Genomic DNA, 21,778 nt, shown 5'->3' with positions numbered 1-21,778 from the left:
AAAGTTGTCACACTTTCGGTAATATAACAGTTTTTACGAGCCAAAAGGCCCACTTTGACGGCATACATTAACATTTAATATATTCTTAAATACGAGACGACTAGATTCAACGACGTCGTAAATATGATTTGTGCTTAGAGATATATGTATATATATATATATATATATATATATATATATATATATATATATATATATATATATATATATATATATATATACATACATATATATATATATATATATATATATATATATATATATATATATACATATATACATATATATGTAGGTATAATATAAATATATCGAGTGCAGAGACGACTACGAAAAAGAGTGATGCATTCCTCAGGAGTGACGCGTCAGCCGAACGACTCATATATAAGTAATAAATATAACATAATAGCCTAAATTTGACGAACGTATATTATTAAACGCGTACGAAAGAATACGGTCCGGAAAAATTTATGCGTTGTCTTACATACAAGACACGGCCCCGAATTTACTTCTATTTATATCCAGCGTTTATTTTATATTTTTTTAATATTTTATTGGGTATGTGTATGTCTGTGTTAAGTGCGATGCCTTGTTACAAAAGCGAGGTATGATCGTGCGTGGAAAAGCTGGAAAATTCCTATGTTAGTCAATGTTTTTAGATTTAGCGGTGAATGATATGAAAAACTGTACTTATTATATCAAGTAATAATAGGTATATTATATAAATGTTTTTACTGTCTTATTATAAATACATTTCATCATCATCATTCATAGCCATTCGCCATCCACTGCGAATGGCTAAGAATGAGATGAAGGCTTTTCAACACGCTTCTATTCGTCATATTTTTCGCAACTCTCACCCATCTCACCCCACACATTTTCCCGATTTCGTCTACCCATCTTCCTTTTAAGCTTTTACATTATATCGGGTACCATTCTTGAACTTATTTTGTCCACCTTTCGACCATTCTATGTCACTATGTGATCCACCCATTGCCATTTCAATCTCTCCACTCTCTCCATTATAACCTTTGTCATACTTCTCAGCCACGTATTCCGCTTCCTATCTTTCCTCCTTGTACAGCGTTTCATATATATTTTTAAGTGCATTGGATTTTGTGTAGAATCTTGGCGTTCAATATCCAAATTTCACATCCATACGTTGTCACTGGCAAAACACATTGATCGAAGATCTTATGAATATGTAAGTTTAGTTATATATGTAATATAGCTCAAAATTTTGATATAAGAAGAATTAGCCTATTTAGTATGAGTTTCAATAGTTAAGTATGACTTTAATTAAGATGTAATTTACTTAAAAATGATACGGGTATATGACGTAGATAAGAATTTTAATTAAATGTATTTAGAATTTGTTAATACTATGTTACAATTAATCTGTACTTTTTCTTATTTGTTAATTGACCTATATTAGTAGAGTGGTGGTGCAAGCGTATTTCTTGTACGTTCAATATATGTACTATATGTGTATAATATATATATACATATGTATGTATGTAATATAAGAGTCGATGCCGCGGCTAATTGATTACCACACCTCCTGCTGTGAAAAAGGTCGAACGGAGAAATAAGAACTTGACCTCTCAAATTATGAATCAACAGTATAGCTTCACGCAGCCTCTCCGACAACTATTTCTACCTCCGATACGATTAATTACTAATGCAAATAATTTGATTTCAATTGTTCCAATCCTTGAGCGATTTTAGAAAAAAAAATAGTATGCAGTAGGTATGTGTGTGTCTAATGTGTGTTATGACAGGGATCCGATTAAGCTCACCACCGGATAACGGGACGTGGAGCTTTCATTGATTCATCTTTTGTGTTGTGAAAGGTTGCTGACTCATTAACGTCACCTTCGACTACACTCGCTTGATTGATTACCTTACTAACTTTTATCGTTCAAAACTGTACGCCTCAGTAATCCTATTTGTTGTATAATATAGTGTCATTCGTTTTTCCGTCCCCTTAAAGATTTTTGCACTTAGATACGCAGAAATTCTAGTCATTCAAAAGATGAAAATATACTAGTGAGAGATTTGATCTTTCATTTAAGTAACTCATTATATGTTAGGCCCTAACATATAATTTTAAAATACGTAAAACATTTTCCTAACAGTTAGGGATATGTTGATACGTATGATTTTTAAAACACTGTACTTTTTGCTGATTATATAAATGTACTGTTTATTACGGTGAATTTAAGCTTTTGATTTGTCTGGTTTTTTTTTTATATTATTTTAATTTAAGCCGAGGCGAACCTTCTTCAATTTTATAATAAAACCTTATGATTAAGATTTAATGTTTAATGCCCTTTGAATGAATTTATTACATTTTCCTACTACAATTAAATTAAAAACAGTCCTGTAACGACTTAAATTTTCATTTTGGTATATGTATACCAGAAAGGCTTAACAGGTAAACCCCAATGCGCTTTCCTGGCCAATTATAAACATCGATAAACAGTTTACAGAGTGATTTTAAACGGAATCATATAAACATCTTTAGATAAACTTGACATACATTTTTGCATGTTTATAGCATTTTGATAAATCAGCGAATTCGAGATGCTATAAATTTGAAATTTGCGAGAAATAGGTCAATGTTGCCGATTTGTTGGAACCATTTCAATGAAATTACATAATTTGGCAATCTCTGATAGGAAACGATCGACCCGAAGTCATATAGGTCATCACCGAAGTCTGGCCAATAGCACCTGGCAGGGATTGAACCCGAGACTGAAAGCAGTACATGCTGATTTATGATGTTGATTACATATAATATTTTTTTTTATTTTTCATTAATGTAACCAATTTATTAAGCATATTATATGTGGAAATAATGTTTAAATATGATTTGATATTGAAATGGTAATCAGGAAAATATATAAATGGGCCGTCATAATTGAAAGTGGCATAAGTCTACTTTTGTTCATTCTGAGAAATATTTCGCAAACCATTAAATATAATGTGTGCGTTTAATAATATTTAAAAATACTGTTGGCCTGTAATACGATTATTCTTCTTTTCCGAGATTCTGGACACATCGAATTAAAAAAAGTGATAACAATTTATGAATTAAGTCAAACATAAACAGTGTTTTTGGAATTGAAAATTGGACTTCCGCCACTTTCAGGAGCTTCTATTGACGCTCGCTTAGGGCCGGACCGCACCGTGCAACTTTGTCGGCCGACTTGTTGCGCGACACGAAAAAATGTGTGCGACAAACAAGTTGACGAGTGCGGCATGTCCCATCTACCTGCATGTATTGGTCTGGTCGCCCTCAACCAAGTTGTTCGCGAGTTGAGCGGTGCGGCCCGGCCCTTAGTTATTCAAGCCTTTGTAAATATCTTTATCGGTGATGGATTAACACAAATTTTGATAGTATGAAACTATGTTTACAAAAAAAAAAATCGTCTCTGTATAAAAAAGACAATCCCGAGAAAACCGTGAAATTTCAACCTAAATGAATCCGTATAAATATATAGATTAGCAATGACAATACACAGTTGATGGCTTTGAAGAGCAGAAGCAGCAGCAAGAGCAGGGGATATCCTTTTTTTTATTGAATCAACTTTGCATACGTGCGGTCAGGATGGCATATAATACATATCCTGGGCGATCGATATTCATGACAGTGTGTCCGTTGACGAAACTCGATCAAGGCGCGCTCTCGAGAGGCTGTGTAATTACAAAGTGGCCATCTCTCACACGCTTCTCGTTGCACACCCATACAGATATTCCGGTACGAGTGTACGTATATGAGAGTATGCAAATATGATGTCGGTTGGTGTGTGGGGTTGTTGCTGGTGCAGTGGCCGACCGACCGACCGACCATTATTCAAGGCGGAGTGTCTTAACGACCCGAGCCGCTGCTAGTGGACAGGAGCCGCCCCCCTGCCCAAAATAAATAATCGGGATTTTGACGTGAATTTAATAGGAATCGGGACGATACGACGCTACACCAAATTATATTCCAAATTATATTCGGGGGGCTTCAAGTCTTAAATTGCGCCGCTCAATAACAATCGAACGCACCGAATGCTACATATGTACATACATACATACATACATATGAACATACATATAATACATGTGTACTCATATTGTCGATTATTTCGATCCATTTTTCATTTAACATATGCATATAATGAGTTCTTAGAATGCGATGTTGATATAAGGATGCAATTTTTTCATATTAAAAAAGTCACTTATTTTGGCAATAATTGTTTCGTCAGTAATGGTGCATGCTAAATGCTAAAATGTTACACAAAATTCAATACGGTCATAACAGTATAGAACATTGTATGTTCAGCATAATGAGGAAAGACAGGAAACACTTTAGGTGAGAGGCATGACAGGAGTAGTTGACTAAAAACATTGAAATGACGATGGGTGGGTCACGTAGCTAGAAGAATGTATTGAAGGTGGACAAAATAAATGCTCGAATGGTAGCCTAGCAAGTAAGAAGGAAGATTTTTTGTGAAGTGGCTCGACAACACTTCTTTCTGTCCATTCTAGAACACTTAGTGTGTGATTTGTATGTGGATAGAATAGATTGCGAATTTCAATGTAATGTTTTTACTTATTTATTTAATCAAACATGCACGCAGACTCCAATTATTTATACGTTATTTAAACAGGCATAAATTCATTTATTAAATACGACATCTATGGTCAAATGATTAACAGCCACAGAGACTATTGACCACTATTGACAAATTTTTGGAGCATTTTCTAACCAACGAAAATCGAGATGCTGAATAGCTTGAATTTTTGCGACCGGGTTGCCAATTTTTTGGAACCGTTTAAATGAAATCAGATAAATTGAAAAACTCTGATAAGAAACGATCAACCTTAGAGTCACATATCCAAGGTCTGGCCAGCAGCATACGGAATAGAACTTACACAATTGAAAGCATTACATGCATTGCATTACATTACATTGATCTATGCTGCTGATTGTAGAAGAACTATTATGTTTGCATGTAACTTAAGGTCCATAAGTTTTGAGGTATGTATAGTAAATTTGATTTATTACTTTCTTACAGTGAATATATTTTGAATTCCAAATTGCTGATTTATAAAGTTTGAGATTTGATTGAGAAAATCGTTTCAAAATACTAAACATTTTCTGTTTGTTTCTAATATTATTTGTGCCGAATGGTCTTCCTTAAGAAGTGGGTCCAACCTCACGGCGATGAATGATAATAAAAAATGTAGATATACCTACATACATATATACATATGTAGGCATAGAGCCAGATCGTAAAAGACAATCTGGTCTCGATTTATTGCTTAACAACCGCGAGTAGCCACAATTAAGTTTTTATCTAAAAAGATTCAGAGTTCGTCAAAAATTCGCAATTTTTGATTAAAAATAATGCGTGATTTATTATTGTTGTGTTATACTTACTAATTGCGATGGTTAATTAGTGATATTTCCGGTTTTCACATCGAATGTGATTTACTGAATCGTCAGGAAAACCGGTTGATTCTTTCTAAAATTGTAACTACGCCCGTGAAGATATTAAATTATGTTTAAGAGAATACAAAAAAAAAATCGAGATGATAAATGAGTGTGTAATATATTGAATTGATAGGAGAAATATTGTTTTACAACGGTCGAATGACGTATTTTCGTTACGTATATTACATATGCGATACTGTTACAAAAGCTTTTTGAAGTTGAGCAATACTTCTAGGTATTCATGCATTACATTTAAACGGATTATAGAATAAATCGCTATTTAATTTTTTTAATCTTTGTTTATAATCTTCAAATTCATTAAAATTTTGATAAAATTTTTAAAGCCTTGAATTCCAAATGACTCAATTAGAATTAATAAGGCTCTTAGTTAACGACTTTTATTATATAAAAAATGGAATTTTTACGATGGCATATATCTATTACAAATTGAAAATGTCACAAAAAAGATCACACGGATTTTAATGACCGTTAAGAAATCCGTTTGATTAGATGTTTGTCGTAAAAAAATCTCAAACATTTATATTTTTCTTTATTTTATGCCAAATATTACTTTATACAAAACAACTATTTATATTACTCTATAAGTTTATACGTATTATATATTTCAAAAATACATAAATTTTATGTTTGCTTTTACGTTGAAGAAAATAAATATTCTCATGTATAGTGAAATACATGAATATTTATTTCACTATATTTTCACCATATTTATCTAGTGTTTAACATTTATATGCTTTATACATATATTATGTTATTATGTACACGAGTACTTTAGTTGATTTGTGTATTATTACGAAGAATTTAGAAAATGCATGTAGTAAATACATGAACTTTAGTAAGAAATAGGTTAAATAGATTTTCATCTAGGAATAAACTGAAAAAAATAAAATGAGAGGAAAGGTCCAATCTTGATGAAATACGATTATTTTTGTAACAAATAAGATGCCCGTATTTTTTTTAATATTAGACTTATGTATTTACATATTTATGTATTTTTAATGTTGAGATGAAACACAATATCAGTTGAAGTGAATTATTTATTATAATAAATAATTATCATTAAAATTTTCCCGGAATATAGATATATTTTTTAATGTTTTTATATTTAATTTTTTCTTGTGTAAAAATCAGATGTACTAACCACAGAAGGACTGCAAAAAACCGTTTTGGGTTTCGCATTTTGGACAACTTTGTAGATACATATATGTATGTACCTTATAGAGGTTAATGTCCAACTTTTCACGAAACGAAAAATATAACTACTTATGTATCGAAATGTTTATTTATATTATTTTGAATTGAAAAACATTCAAGCATATCATATTTACATTGCAAGTATGTAGAGGAAATGAAGAGTATCTTATATTCATATTTACCCCTAAATACAGTTTATGACGTACTCAATTACTCATGCATAATAGCAGTTTGGTTTTTGAAATAATGCCCTCAGAACACAGTTTATTTGAACTTTCAAAAGATCCATTCCATTTTCGGAAAATTCAGAATCTCAATCTCTCCGGTATAGGTTTATATTTCTTTAAATTTTATCCTGTTTCCTACAAAAGTCAATAGAAGAATCCCTTTTCAGGGCTATACATATATTACGTATATGTAAAAATGTAGAAACAGTGCAGAATAACAAAATACAACGAATACAGTATAAGTACAATAAATACATATGTAATAGAAGAGTTCAGAAATCATAATGATGGATGAATAAGTTTAATGTATGTACATATAACTAGCTGGCGTTTTCCCGCAAAGTCGGGAAAACGCCGGGAATTTCTTTTCTTGCCGTTGCACAGGTGGATAAAAATTAGAAAAACAATCTTCCAAGAGCTTAAAAGTCTTCAATTCTTCAAAGTTGAAAACGTTGAAAACGTTGAAATCCAGATATGTATGTAAAAATATATGTTTAGATATAATATACAATTCATAGATATAGTAGATGCAGAAGCTGTTATATATATATAATTATAAATAGTTGGCGAATTCAGAAGTCAGTTGAAAGATTGGAAAATGCGATGACTGTTCTCAGTTGAGGGATAAGTCAAAAATTAAATCTTCGAAAATTGAATAGAGGACCTATTAGGAATTTTAACCCAAATATAAATTTATAAAATGTCATGGGGCTTTCGAAAGCTCGACGCTCAATACTTTGCGGTAAATTTCTCCCTATTCACAATGCGACTATGTTCCTTTAATTTGGGCACGGAACCATGTCGTTGTTCGTTGGGATCATTTTATAATTGGTCGCAATAAAATTTGGTCATGAAACCGCCGACGGCGAGGCTGTACCATAGGGGAGAGGAGGAGGAGGAGGAGATTCGACTTTCGCGAGACGATTCGCGAACGCGGCGGCCGCGGTCGCCTACCAAACGTGTGCTTTTTTTGCGACCTGTACCGGGGGAGAGGAGACCGGGGGGAGGAGAAGGCGCAGGGGGGAGGGAGAGGAGACGGAGGAAGGGGGGTAGAGGGGGATTTGTGGCGTCCGGTGTGTGAGAGGCTGTTTGTTTTGCGCGGCTGGTGGGGCCGCCGCGCGCGCCGCTGCCCATAACCTCTCACGTAAGCCTCTCCTTTGATTCCTCCAATTCGATTCTGTCTCATCTGACTTCTCAGGATCTGACTTGTCATAGTCTTCAACCTGTCAGATCTTTTGCCCACCGATTTGTTTACCAATTGTCGTGATTTGCCGACGCAGACACGCTCGCGCGAAACGTTGACGCCATTGACCCATCACCATCATCATCATCTTCATCATCATCGGCATCGTCCAAAACACACACAAGTGCATAAGTCACAACGCTTTCAGCCACCCCCCCCCCCCCCATTACCCCCTACACACACCTCCCACCCCTTTCGATCTGCTTTGAAATTCTTCGATAGGCGTATTTTATCAATTAGATTTTAGTCCGCGATAAAAAAACTCGCGGTCCAATTTTTAATTATTTTCGGTCGAGTAATTTGCATTTAAATTGCGCAAAAAAAACTACGTTTATTTTTCCGTCGAGAAATTTTGTCGTGAAATAATTGACTCTGTGAGGAGAGTCTTTGTTGTGTCGATTGTTTGCAAAAATCCTTGAGGTGTGTCACTGTATGTGTGTGTGTATTCATATATATATATATATATGTGTATATGTGTATGTATGTGTGTGTCTGTGTCCCCCCTCTCCCCTTTGGTGTCCGACAACCCGGCTCTTCCCGCCGGGCTGCCCTTGCAAGGGCGACCCGGTTGACACGGAGACATTGCCAATATTTTTATTTATACGCGACCGGTTATTTTTATTATTGTAATTATCTTTTCGTCTCGAACTTCTTAAGTGCGTTTACAATCCTGCACGAACCAAGTAAGGAAACTTTGTAGTGAAATGAAACTGAAAAACTTCTGAAATGTTACAGTATTGATAAACTAATCAGAGGGAAGCTTCATTTCTTATCATACTTCAATTGCATGACTGTTGCTCGTTGGATTGTTTTTGTTTTTACAACATAAATTATATCTATTTTATTTACATTCACATAATGAATAACGCAACTATCATAAAATGTTTTGTTTACATTTTTTAGATAAGTCGAATAATTAAAAATTAACTTTGTCACATGACACATTCTACCCTGAATGATATTTCTGCATAGTTTTTTTTGTTTTTGTTTATATTGTTTCATACGAATTGAACCTTACAGCACAATATGAACCTTTTTTTGTATTTATTATTGTTTTACTAACATTCGTCTATGACTAGTCACAATTAATTGTTTTATGATCCCACTTTTAGACAAATAAAACTCTATTTAGAAAGTTTACAATGAAAAATTATGATTATTTTTTTTTAAATAATCTATTTGAGCTTATTTTTACAAGGTTTAAATTAGTTTCATTGTTACTTACCTATACCAAACTCATAAATGTTGTATAAAAAGCATAAAATTAAACAATGTTCATAAATTTGTTATACATATTAAGTATACATATATACCAATTGCTAATGTATAAATCGTTTATTTTGTTAACTATTTGTAAAATCCTTAATTTTCTCCATTATCAATATATATGTACATATGTATGTAGATACATAGTTACCAATGTTAAAAAGATTTATAAATTTAATTTGTAATATGTATATCTATTTTGTTCAATTATAATATTATAATTACCCAATAATTAAAAATAAGTTCAATTTTACGTTTAACGTGCGAAAAAAAAAATGTACCTATTGAAGAGACACGAACGAGCGGGTACGATTGAAACCCGCTCGGAAGCTTCGATGCGCATATACGTTGTAATCTTTTAACCTCAATTAACCGTTATATATCAATTACCTCGGTCGGTTGTTATTATTATTTGCGTTCGCGTAAATCACGCTTTTTCGATTCGCGAAAATCGCTCTCGTCGTCGAATAGGTGTGTGTGTCGATCGGCTCACGCGAGCTCGACAAGATTTTGCACCCGGCGGCACGATATTTTGCGAAGGGGATTTATAACCTTTTTTTTATCCGCACATATATAATACACACATACGCACGCGTTCGATGTTTTATAATAATAATAATGTAACGCGAAAAAGAAAAATCTTTTACGATGCAATGGTTGGATTTAATGAAACTATAAACGGGCGTCATAACTTCCATCAAGGCTAACGACGCGTTCGCAAAATTTTAAAGCTGTCTTATTTCATTTTTTTTCACTTGGCGAACGTATGTACATCGTTGTGATTTATCTTTATTTTAAGGGTTGTCGCTGTCGTTTTTCGCTTACAAAGAGACTGTTCATGTTTGGGATTCATTGATATTGGGGGCGATATGCTCTCTGGCGACGGGACCCTTTCGACAATTTATTACGCATTTTCAACAACTTATTATTATGTTAAAATCGATGCGACGAAGACAAACGATGCATAAAAGGTGTATTGTCGATTCTGTAATTTGAAACAGACGAGACACTGTTGCGGTCTATTCAAAGTTACATGTAACTAATTCTATTGTATAATGACTTAATATTTGCTTTTGTTATTAAAATGTAATATCCTAAGAAGGTAAATTTTTAATAATATTTGATTAGTGGCATATCAAAGTAGAATAAATAATCATATTATATTCATGTATATATTATTTTAACTTCTTATGAACATATGACCGATTAAATTAGGCAACCCTTTAAATAAGATCAATTAGAATCATATTACTATTACAATATAGGTAGGTATCTACTTATTACAGTTGTACAATTTATCGAGACAATTTTTTATTCAGCCAATCGTCGGAGGAACAAACTAACAGCCAGTATTTTCGAAGATATAAAATATTTTTAAATAATGGATTAGAAGTTTTGGATTTATGACGGTCAAGCTTTTTTTTGCAAACACCTTTTGTCGACAATTTTCACATCAATCTTTATTTTATTAACTTCGGTTTATTTTTTCTTTCAATTTTTAGTTTGACAAAGATTTTCCATGAATTGCCCAGACAGATTTGGGTGATTTGAAGTACCTACTAGAATCATTAAAATCGAGAAGATAGTCCCCCTTTTGTTTCGAAAATTCAAATAAAAATTTATTTCAAAATAATTACTAATATACATTAGTACATTAGTATTTTATAAAATAATTTCTATAGAAGTATTTAAATTTTCATCCCCTAAAACAGCAGCTTGCCAAAATATTTATCGAGCATAAGCTTTACGAGTATAATTTGAATGCAATAAAACGTCATACAAAAACGCAAAAATAAAAATCAAACATAAAAAAGTTCACCGAACTTTTAACCTTCTATGAAACGCGTTAGAGCCGCCAGATCAGAGCAGACCAGGTCTATACACCCATGTGTCACATTAGAACAACGACCGACCGTAAGATTGGACAAATCGAATTGACAAAAGCGTCTGGGTGTTGCAGCGAATGTGTGTCCGCTAGTTTCGCAGCATCTGCAGTGGGCGAGAGCGTTCAACCGGATCGCGCGCGTGTGGTTGCAGCGGACTCCGCTCATGAATATTGCACCTCTGTGGATGTGGACAGACACACACACACATATATACACACACACCATTACCAACATTTATACCTATATATAATATATATACCCGGCCCGCTATACCCACCTAATAATCTAGTTATTTTGGCAAATAACCGGTTTCGGGGGGCCGGGGCCGGGCCGAGTGAGACCGGGCCCGGGACACGCATCCGGTCTCTCTATTCGAAAGTACCCGAGTATGACATCAAATTTATGGTCCCGGTGACCTCTTAAATCATGCGGAGTCGTGCGATCAATAAACCATCGCCGGCACCGCCGACAACGTTGGACAACAGCGTAAATAACGCCCCCTCGCATGACCGCTCCCAGTCTTGTTCCTACTCCTCCCTTTGTACATGTGTGTGTGTCCTTGAAATTGATTGTTTCATAGCTAAGATCATTGCCAAATTTTCCATCGGAATGATTGTCATCGGAAATATTTTCGATTATCTTTAATGTAAATAGAATATTGGAAAATCTACATAACAGTTATAAAAGCTCTTATACATATGTATGTATGTATACATATTCTGAATGTTAAAGTATTTTCGAAATAAGTTTTGATTCTTATTATTCATATAATATAATATTATTGATTGAAGGGTGAAACCTCTTGTAAGTTTCTCTAAATTTGTTCGAATTCTTCTTCTTAATGTTGACAGTTACTGAAATACCAGTTACTTCAATAAGAGATAAAAAATGACGTCTTAGACGCAGACTGTGTGAAACGTAAAGGAGGTTTGTAAAAAGGCTTGGATTTTTTGAAGACATTGAGTTTGGGTTTCAACAAAATCGATAGGATAATATGGTCGCAAATGAGCAATACATATAATCAGGGCTTTTTTTCCCACGTAACGCTGTGGAACTGCGTTCCGGTACCCTTTTGTCTCAGCATTTTTTTATATTTCAAACGAATATTCTGTATAATATAATTTGAATATAATCTTTTCTATTTAAAAATGTCAATTTAAAAATTCAATTTTAATGTAATTTATTCAGTATAGCATCCGTTTATCTCGACAATTTGGGATGAAAATGAATGAAATCATTTTAATAGTTGTTTTCTATTTCCAATATTGATAGTATGAAAAGTCTAGATATTAAAACTAATGTTTTTACTTTATTTTATTTTACAAACATACGTACATCATATGTGCCATGACAAGAATTACCCAAATGCGACATACATAAATGATTAATTTTATTTTTATACATAAATAGTATCAATTTTTCAAACATAACAGGACAAATAGAGACACCTATGAACAATCAACGAATTTTTTATAAACAGAAAATTTGCGAGAACTACATTATGTAGGTAGCTTTTATAAGATTTAACAAATTTGAGATGCTAGAAAGTGGAGGGGAGGATACCGATTTATTGGATTCGTTTTAACAATTAAGCTAGAAAAATCGGAAAATTCTAATAGGAGACGATCGATCTGTGTTTTTATAATAACCACAAGACCTCGCTAGCAACATTTTTGGCCGGGACTTATCTACTGGTATACAATAGCTCTACCAGTGCACTACGCTGTATATGGGTATTGATTTAATTTTCCAGACTTTCAATTAGCTTTAAAAACCCTTCAGTTTAAAATGAAACTAAAACCAATTATCAAATGCTGGTTTAAGATTGAAAACAATTCACATTTGACAATATGTATTTGATTGGTTGAATACCACGCAATAAATATCATACATTCGTATTTATATGTATGTACGTAATATAAAGTAGATGAGTACATTCCATTGTTTAAATAATTAGCTTAATTTGCATAATAATGTAATCAAAAGACTATACAAACAAGAATAGGTAGGAAAATCTTCAGAAAGTTTCTTTGTGCTGTAAAATAATAGTATCGTGAAATCTTTGCATGCACTCCACCTACTTCAATACAGATGTTTCCGTCTGATATGACGCTTTTTTACGCTGTTATTTTAATAAATGGCAACAACAATAATTAAATAAATTATACGTTCGATAGATGGATAGATAGATGATGTGTGCAACTCGTTTAATATAATACAGATTTAAACACGGCGCGTTACCTTTATTGTTTTGTGCCACATTTTTTTTTTCGTTATATTGAAACGAGATAAGAAGAGGTCTTCTTTCCAATCAAGTAATTTTGTGATTTCCATCGTGATAATTTCGGTTGATTTGATTGCTTCCCTCCTCAGGGGGCTCTCCCCTGCTTGTTTATATAGAATGCGAGCTTGAAAGAAAGCGCATCGTGAGAAAAATCGATTGTTTGGACTTGACTCTCCCGAGTCCGCCTTCAGCCAAAGTTATAAGCTCTTCGAATTGGACCGTAAATCTGCATTTCGGTTATAAGCTGTCAACCGTTTCTTTCATTAAGCCCAACTCGTAATTTATCGTTTTTTTCCCGGTTCGGCCTGCCCGTCGATATATCTTAGTTATTTGCGATCTCGTTACCCTCAATACAACCACTCCGCCAGTTAGTTACTCTTCGTGTATCGCTTTTCATCCTTTTTCCAAAGAAAATACACACTTGACAAATACTTTCAAATAATAAATATCAAATTTTGAATATTTATCTATTCTTCTCAACTTTAGAATCCATGAATTTTATTGAAGTAAAAAACACAGCACATTTGTTATCAAGATTAATTTTAATACGCAGCCGAGTACAAAAAATAATGCGTAAATTCTTAAGGAGACATCGACGAACGGGCATCCTTAAACCTGTCTCACACATTTTCACATGCATTGTTATGTACCCGAAGATATTTTTGAAAATTGCACGTGCACTTTTCGTTGAAAGGTTTTTCAATTGGGTTTGTGTCGGTGTGCGTCTGACAGCTCTTTGCCGATATATAGGTTAACGTATCGCTTTTAGCTTGAAAGCTTTAGCCTGAGAGCCGGTCTTATGAATAAATGGATACGCATTCGTTAGCTGCACCGTCACTCCGAACAATTCCTAATTTATCAATATATAATTATTACTGAGTGAATTTAACATTGCAACGCTGCAATTTATAGACTACTTGCATTTTGTAGGTTAGTGTGTATGTGTGTAGGTTAGTGTGTATTGTAGACGTGTCTGGAGTGAATCGTGCGATTTAACTCACCATGTGGTACACTTTATATACATACATACATACATCAACCATTCTCAATTGATTGTTAGAACACGAATATTAAACCTTCCATCTTCCAAACAAAAATTTAAGCTATCAATAGGTTTCAGTACCACTTATGTGTTCATGTCATATTACAGTTATATATGTAGTTGCTAGTAGAAAAAGTTTGAGAGCACTTGCGCTAGAGCTAGAGCATTTAGAGTAAGTCAAAACGAATCACGACTCTCTTCTCCAGTGCACTCGGAGGAGGGCCGTATATGGACTCGTCAGGGTGTACCGGCCCTCCCGCACTTCAAGAGGATCACTTTGCCCGCCGCACAACGTGCCGCGAGATTCATTTAGCATCTGATCGAGGTCGGGACACTTACACATTCACACAGTCTAGAACCTAGTCAGTCTAGAGCCTAGAACTGTCATATTGATTCTGAATATGGTTGAAAGTACATAAAATACTATTTAAAACATGAAAAGTCCATTTTAGGGTTAAATCTATAAAACTCTGATCAAGAATAATGATTACAATAAATGCTTCTATTTTCTGTGCAGAAGCAATATTTTCATATAAAATGTAAATTTCAGACAAGTTTGATATTTCCAGTATTTCAATTCTATATGAATTTTTATTTATTGTTCATATAATTCAAATATTTTTATTTGGATCCCAGATAGTTGAGTTTTTCAATTCTATCAAATCCAAATAAATTGAAGGATATTGAAAATAAGTGAACAGCGGTAGCAACATATGAATAAATACTTAAGAAACATTGGATAATATTGTATAAATAAAATTCGACCGGAGATAGGTTTATAGTGAGAAAATAATATTGATTGCCTATGCTATAAGAAGCCTGTGATATGGCAAATAATGGTAGAAATAAAAAGTAAAAGCGGAAGGTGTATAACGGAGTTTCCCTGGAGTGGTCCAGGAGTATGCGACGGTGGCTGCGGCGGCAACATAAGTCAGCAGATTGCGTTACTGGTTTGCCTTCTCGTTTAGCGATTAGACATGCGGCTAGTACCGCTCTGCCTCTATAAGCTCCCACTTCATTAATCACCACTTGTGTAAGCCATCCTCAACCATCGGCCTCTGAATCGACACCTTTGTCTCCGAGGACTCTTCGCCGCTAATTGACGTTCGACAACTTATCCAATCGCAATGTCGCGATGTCTACGAGTAAACCATGTGGATACATAGCTGTGAGAGGATGCTAAAATTTAATGCATACCCAGACTTATAGTCTCTAGAAATTTTCACCTGACAATAGTTTAATTTTATCATCGTTTATACTCTGTGAAAAGTTCTCCAATCCACTTTCAATTGTATTCTGCAAATTCTATTTGAGCTTTCCTACACATTCTTGAATACTATTAGGCACTTTTTTAGCCATTTACCATACACTATTTATTTAATGAATAAATTAATTCTACAAAATAATACATCCGCATTGTTAGAGGAATCGATTTTTTTTTGGTTTTCCTATAATTATAAATCCTTACGGAAATTTATTTTTATTTCGGCACTTATTTAATATTGAACTATTCCTTTTTTTGTTTATTGGAAAACAAATATAAATTCAATATGTTTGTAAAGCTAGGATCACTCTGACGCATTTAATATATTTGACATGTGTTCAACTACTAATTACTTATACCTACTATAAATGCCTACTTGTTTCATGTTTTATTGATCTTTTTTTGTTTGTTTTACTTTTCATTCCTTGAATTTGACGATGACTTCCTTAAAATAAAATTATAATATAAATTGAACTATTCAATTATATTGTGAGGACTAATACTGTGGTTGAAAATTTTATTTTAAGTAATTAAAACGCTCTTGAGCCGAAGGTTGCAAACAGGCTCTCCAGTCTGCCAATGCACGGAAGGCTTCCAAAGAAGATTCTCCAGTTTTTACGCTATTTGCTCTCTGAAGACCACCGTTTCCGTTTCTTTGTGTTCCTTCGAGAGCACAAATATATTCTTCACTTTATTTTGTTCCTTTTTTTTTGTAATTCTCAAGTCGATTTTTAATGCAACATCATCTCGTTCATTTTCCCCTTACAAAGGGGCAAGTTCGAACTTGCATAGTCTTCGACACAAATTTGCCACACCATAAACTTAAAATAGACTCCCCCTACTTCTATAGCGTGTTAATAATATCTATTTTTTGACGTTCGTGTTCGTTTAAACCTGCGGCAAGTGCATGTATTATATGTATATGTACATATACATAATAGCTGCAATAGATTCCGGTCACGGATTTGTTCAGTTGTCGCCGCGTCTGGTACGATTGGTGGACACGATCTGCACACTGATTAAGCCCGGTGTCCGCCGGTGATATCTTAGACCAGTCCTTTTAAAACTTTCAATCGAAAATTTAATACACATATTGAATTTCCTGCTATACATACAATTACTGTGGAATATAACGATAAAGTCAGTTTAAAGGCAATTCTTCGTTTGATTTCGCGGACCAAGTTTTGAGAATCGATTCTATTATTATAGAATGTAACAATTTTAATTAAACTGCATTCTTAATATACTCAGTTATGCACGATATATCCGTACATAATAATTAAACATTCTACTGTTTTTGTATGTGCATATCCGGCATTTAAGTTGGAAAGTTTGCACACAAATAAGTACAATGCTATTAGATTTTTATTAATAAAAAACTGGTTGTAATTAAAGCGAAAGTGTGTTATTTATTTTATGTTAACAAATTAGAATTGGTTTGTTTTTTTTCGTATGAAAACTAGTTGTTATAAATCTTTGTTAGAAAGTTTTATTGAATAAAATAAGTTGAAGAGTTTTAAAGGCCAATTATTTCGTGCGTTCCATATGAGATAATTGAGAAAATTTTGCAAGGGTCTGACAATGGCGAGCAGGTCCTCGACATTGTCATGATGTATACGAAGTGGTCTTAATTAAAATCGTACAAAAGTGCGTCGTCGTTCTTAAATCAAACCGCGTTGAATAACTCGCGTTCGTTACGGCCGAATTGAAATGCAAATTTTCGACTCGTTTCCTTTCAAACTCGTACATACGTTACGTTATTTAGTTTATTTATTGCGGCAGAGTTACGACCGCGTCTTTGTGCTTTTGAGGGTTAACGACAAACCACTCACCGTCCAGAGGGTTAACATCAAACCGTCGACAAAGACAGTGTCGTAACTCTCGCCTACAAGACGACAAACAATTTGCCCGTATCGAGACAAAGAAACTTTGCGGTTGAATTATTGCGACAATTGGTAAACTTATATGCTTGTCTTCTTATTTATCTCTTCATACATGTGTCCGCCAAATTGTAATGTTGAGTTGAATTATTAGGAAAGCTGTCGATGGGAGTGATGTGGAGACAAAAATGTGGAGTATTGTCGTGATATCGTGTTGAGTGTGTTTTTAATTAAAAAAAATAAATAAAAAGAAAGCAGCTACGATGATGGTGTATCCGGATCCCCGATGGGAGTGTGCACCTGCTGCTACGCCGCAGATCGGCCTCTACGAAGATATAGGATACAGAGGTATGATATATATGTCAGTCCAATGTCGATATGCTCCAAATGTATTTTGTACTTCGATATGCTTAATTCGTAGCTCAACTTCAATTACTTGTATGCTATTGATTAGTTCGACGCCATTATGTTATTTTTTTAATTAACAGAAAGTACTTCAGAACTCTTCCTCTCTGTTCATATTATCGTATTCAGTTACCACACATATGTATGTATTTTTCTTGAAATATTTGAATCCACTAATCAAATAAATTGAGTATAAGTACTCATAGCTTTGATTAAATTCAATAATATTATTTATCACCACCATTATCATATTTTATTTTTTATTTTACATAGATATATACCAGAAAGGTCTAACAGGTAAATCCCAATGCGCCTTCCTAAACAATTAATTACAAAAATTCAGCATTTTTTATTACATTAGTCGTTGTATTTCGAGAGGCTGAATTAAAAATCAATTAATTAATTAATTAATCCATAGAGGCATCTATGGATTTAGACTTGTACATAAATTTTTACATATTGTACATAAATCAAATTCAGATATTCAAACTCTGATAGGAAACGATTGACTTGGGAGTCTGACCAGCAGTATTAAAGATTAGCACGGGATCGAACCCGGTAATCTCTTGGTGCTAAACATAAACGAAACCACCGAGCCATACTGTTGTCTATATACTATGCATATTTAAGTTACATTGGTAACAAATTTAAGTTACATACGAACAGGAAGTACATGTAATACCTACTTAAGAACTCTTCCTATAGTAGTTGAAATTATACATATGTATAATTTCAACTACGTATAGGTACTACGTTATACATATTTTCCATTTTATTGCCATCTGTTTCATCATCATTAATAAGCTTTTACTATTCTCTCTCGTTTTCTAAAATTTAGGATTTAGGAAGAAAATTGAAATATTGTGTATAATAAAAATAAAATTTGGGAAATATGTACATATGTATGTATCATTTATCTACCTATGAGTTGAATCAAATCAGATGAAAAATGTTATATACATTCAATCAATATGAAAATTTCTCTGTCTGCTTTTAATTCTCGTCTCTAATATTTATAAATTACGTGCGAGGAATCCGCGCAAACCAACTGCCCGCGAATGGCATTGCTCAAATGCTCAATTTGCAATTTCGCGCTCCCTAATCAAGCAGCATCTCCAGAAAGAGAATGCGATGGAGAGGTGCATACATGGTATTGGTTCATTAAAAGAGTCATAAACTTGCAATTCAAGAACTTTATGCCCGTTGTAAAATGTCGATTAGAAACAGTAACAGATGGAAATATCGCAATTTACCATGATATCTCTCGCCCAACCCCCTCCTCACATATGTACATCCTTTTCAAGTTAAGTGCACCCCAATTAAAACTGGAGATAGTTATGTATTTATGTGATACCAAGTTTATTAACCTTTCAATGCGCGAATACGCTGATCTTGAAAGCTATCGTAGACGATAAATTTCGACAGTAATATAATACAACATACCCTATTTCGATTTTCTTCTAAATATTTTAAAAAATTCACACTTATTAGTATCGTAATTCCTAGTACGGGAATTGGACAACTCATTGAGCTATGTAGTAAATGGATCACAACTTACATATGTATATATGTATGTATATAAAAGCAGGTATACAAGAAAATAGTACTAAATAAAAGAGTGTTAAGAAATAGCTTAGTATTGCAACATTTCCGGTTGCAATTATTTCTATAGATCGTGTGAGTTGTTCTCCATCGTAAAAACTGATTTATGTATGTATGTATGTATATGTATTTTATATTATATTTATATGTATGTATATATATATTAGAAGGGATTAAAAGCTCTCGGTGACACGAGTCTATCAATCGATAGTGTGTGTAGTCGTAGTGTATGTATGCGAACTTTTTTGCACGGTTCTCCGTACTGTTTATATGGAGCGGGTATTCAACTCTCGTACGTTCGCATACTTGAGGCCGTCTCGTGCAGTCCATCATCATCATCATCATCATCATCGTCGTCATCTATCCGAGCAAGCGCTTTATCTTTCTATAGCATAAAAAATCAACGCCTTATTCTTATCAAAACTATTTCCTTTATATGTATCTACATCTATTATTATGCAGGTATTTTTTTAAATACATCAATTTGAAATTTAAATAAATTCTTATATGAACGTATGTAGGTATATACATACATATATTTAGCTTCATTGATACAATATACCCACAGCATGAGAAAACATATGTATGTATGTTTAAAACTTTATATGTATTATATTATATTCAGAATTCCATCAGTTTAATAGTCGTGTATCTTTTCACTAAACACATTATTTTATATGCTTTTAAGAATTAAATTCAATATATTATATTATTAAATGCAAGTAGTTACATTTCATGATATGCCAATTTATGTATGTTGTCAAAAGCTTTACAGCATGTTTATGTACCTTTAATAACACAATAAATCGCTTTATTGTGTTATTTAACATACAAATACATATATAGGTATAATATAATATGTACATATATTCACTGAAAATTAAATATTCTTCGTCGTAATAATTTATTTCCATACATATGTACGTATGTGCATATGTTCTAAATAAATATTTAAAAAAAGTAAAACATCTCCATAACGAATATTTTTATCGGAAAAATCTATAATTTTCCGAATACATATGTACATACATATCTTACAATTTCATCTTCGTTATTTAGACTCAAAATCATAGTCATTGTAAGCATTGATTCGTCATCGTTCAATTTTATCTATTTAGTAACATCGGATGTATGTATATATAACAAGATTTACATGTATCTATGTAATAATTATGTGGACCAGGAAGTTGCATTTGGGGTTTACCTGTTAAGCCTTCCTGGTATATTTGTATATATGTATGTATGTAAAAATATGTATGTAAATAAAAATAAAATGTATATCACTTTCATTTAAAAAATAAAAAAATTCATGTGTATTTTAAGCCTTTATGTTTAAAATTTTAATCATATTTCATTCATAAATAAAATTTTAGAATTTCTTAGTACTCAGGAAATTGACTTTCAAATGGCGTATTTTTCCTCTTCGAGATATTTTTTGCCTAAATCTTGACCCACTACTATATACTTATATATTTATAGGTAGTATAATCGACCAAAATATGACCCACTGTGTATGATGATCTGATTTATTAACTGGATGATATTGAACTGTAACTTGATTGTATTTTTAAAGGCTAATTGTTTGTTTGTTTGGACAGTGAACGTGGTGGAGGCTCTGCAGGAGTTTTGGCAAATGAAGCAGGCGAAAGGAGCCGACTTGAGAAACGGGGCTGTGGTGATATATGAGTCTGTTCCGGCGACTGCGCAGCCTTACATCTGCTACGTCACGCTCCCTGGGGGGTCTTGCTTCGGAAGCTTCCAGGTTAGGCCCACACCCAAATTATGTATATCTTGGACACATCCACAATCAGCTGCCATTATAATGAAAAGTAAATATTCAATGTCGATTATAATGTCACGTTTCATATTGAATTGTTTGTTTATCGGTCGTTAAACTCGAAACCGAAAGCAAAACATACACAAGTGACGTTAATTTACACTTTTAGACTTTTATCGCGGGTCAACTTTTACAGCGACGA

At 33.4% G+C, this 21,778-nt stretch overlaps 2 protein-coding genes across 3 annotated transcripts in view; one reads left to right on the top strand and one right to left on the bottom strand.

Annotated features, from left to right (window-relative positions):
• LOC143915452 (uncharacterized) overlaps nt 1-21,778 on the bottom strand; it is a 668,062-nt gene that overhangs the window by 625,486 nt on the left and 20,798 nt on the right. The gene's annotated exons all lie outside the window — the stretch shown is intronic.
• The window catches only part of lft (Limb expression 1 family member lowfat), a 53,818-nt gene that overhangs the window by 26,939 nt on the left and 5,101 nt on the right, over nt 1-21,778 (top strand). The window contains exons 1-3 of one of the 2 annotated variants that reach the window (XM_077436318.1): nt 8,007-8,071; nt 17,947-18,140; nt 21,398-21,561. In XM_077436318.1, coding sequence (XP_077292444.1) covers nt 18,056-18,140; nt 21,398-21,561 — 249 coding nt within the window. In that variant the 5' untranslated portion in view covers nt 8,007-8,071; nt 17,947-18,055. Of the gene's footprint in view, nt 1-8,006; nt 8,072-17,946; nt 18,141-21,397; nt 21,562-21,778 lie in introns of those variants that run through there. The other variant, XM_077436317.1, reaches the window with a different exon arrangement.

Source organism: Arctopsyche grandis, chromosome 8 (genome assembly GCF_051622035.1).
Source record: "Arctopsyche grandis isolate Sample6627 chromosome 8, ASM5162203v2, whole genome shotgun sequence".
NCBI lineage: Eukaryota > Metazoa > Arthropoda > Insecta > Trichoptera > Hydropsychidae > Arctopsyche > Arctopsyche grandis.
This window is presented reverse-complemented; position numbering and strand designations above follow the sequence as displayed.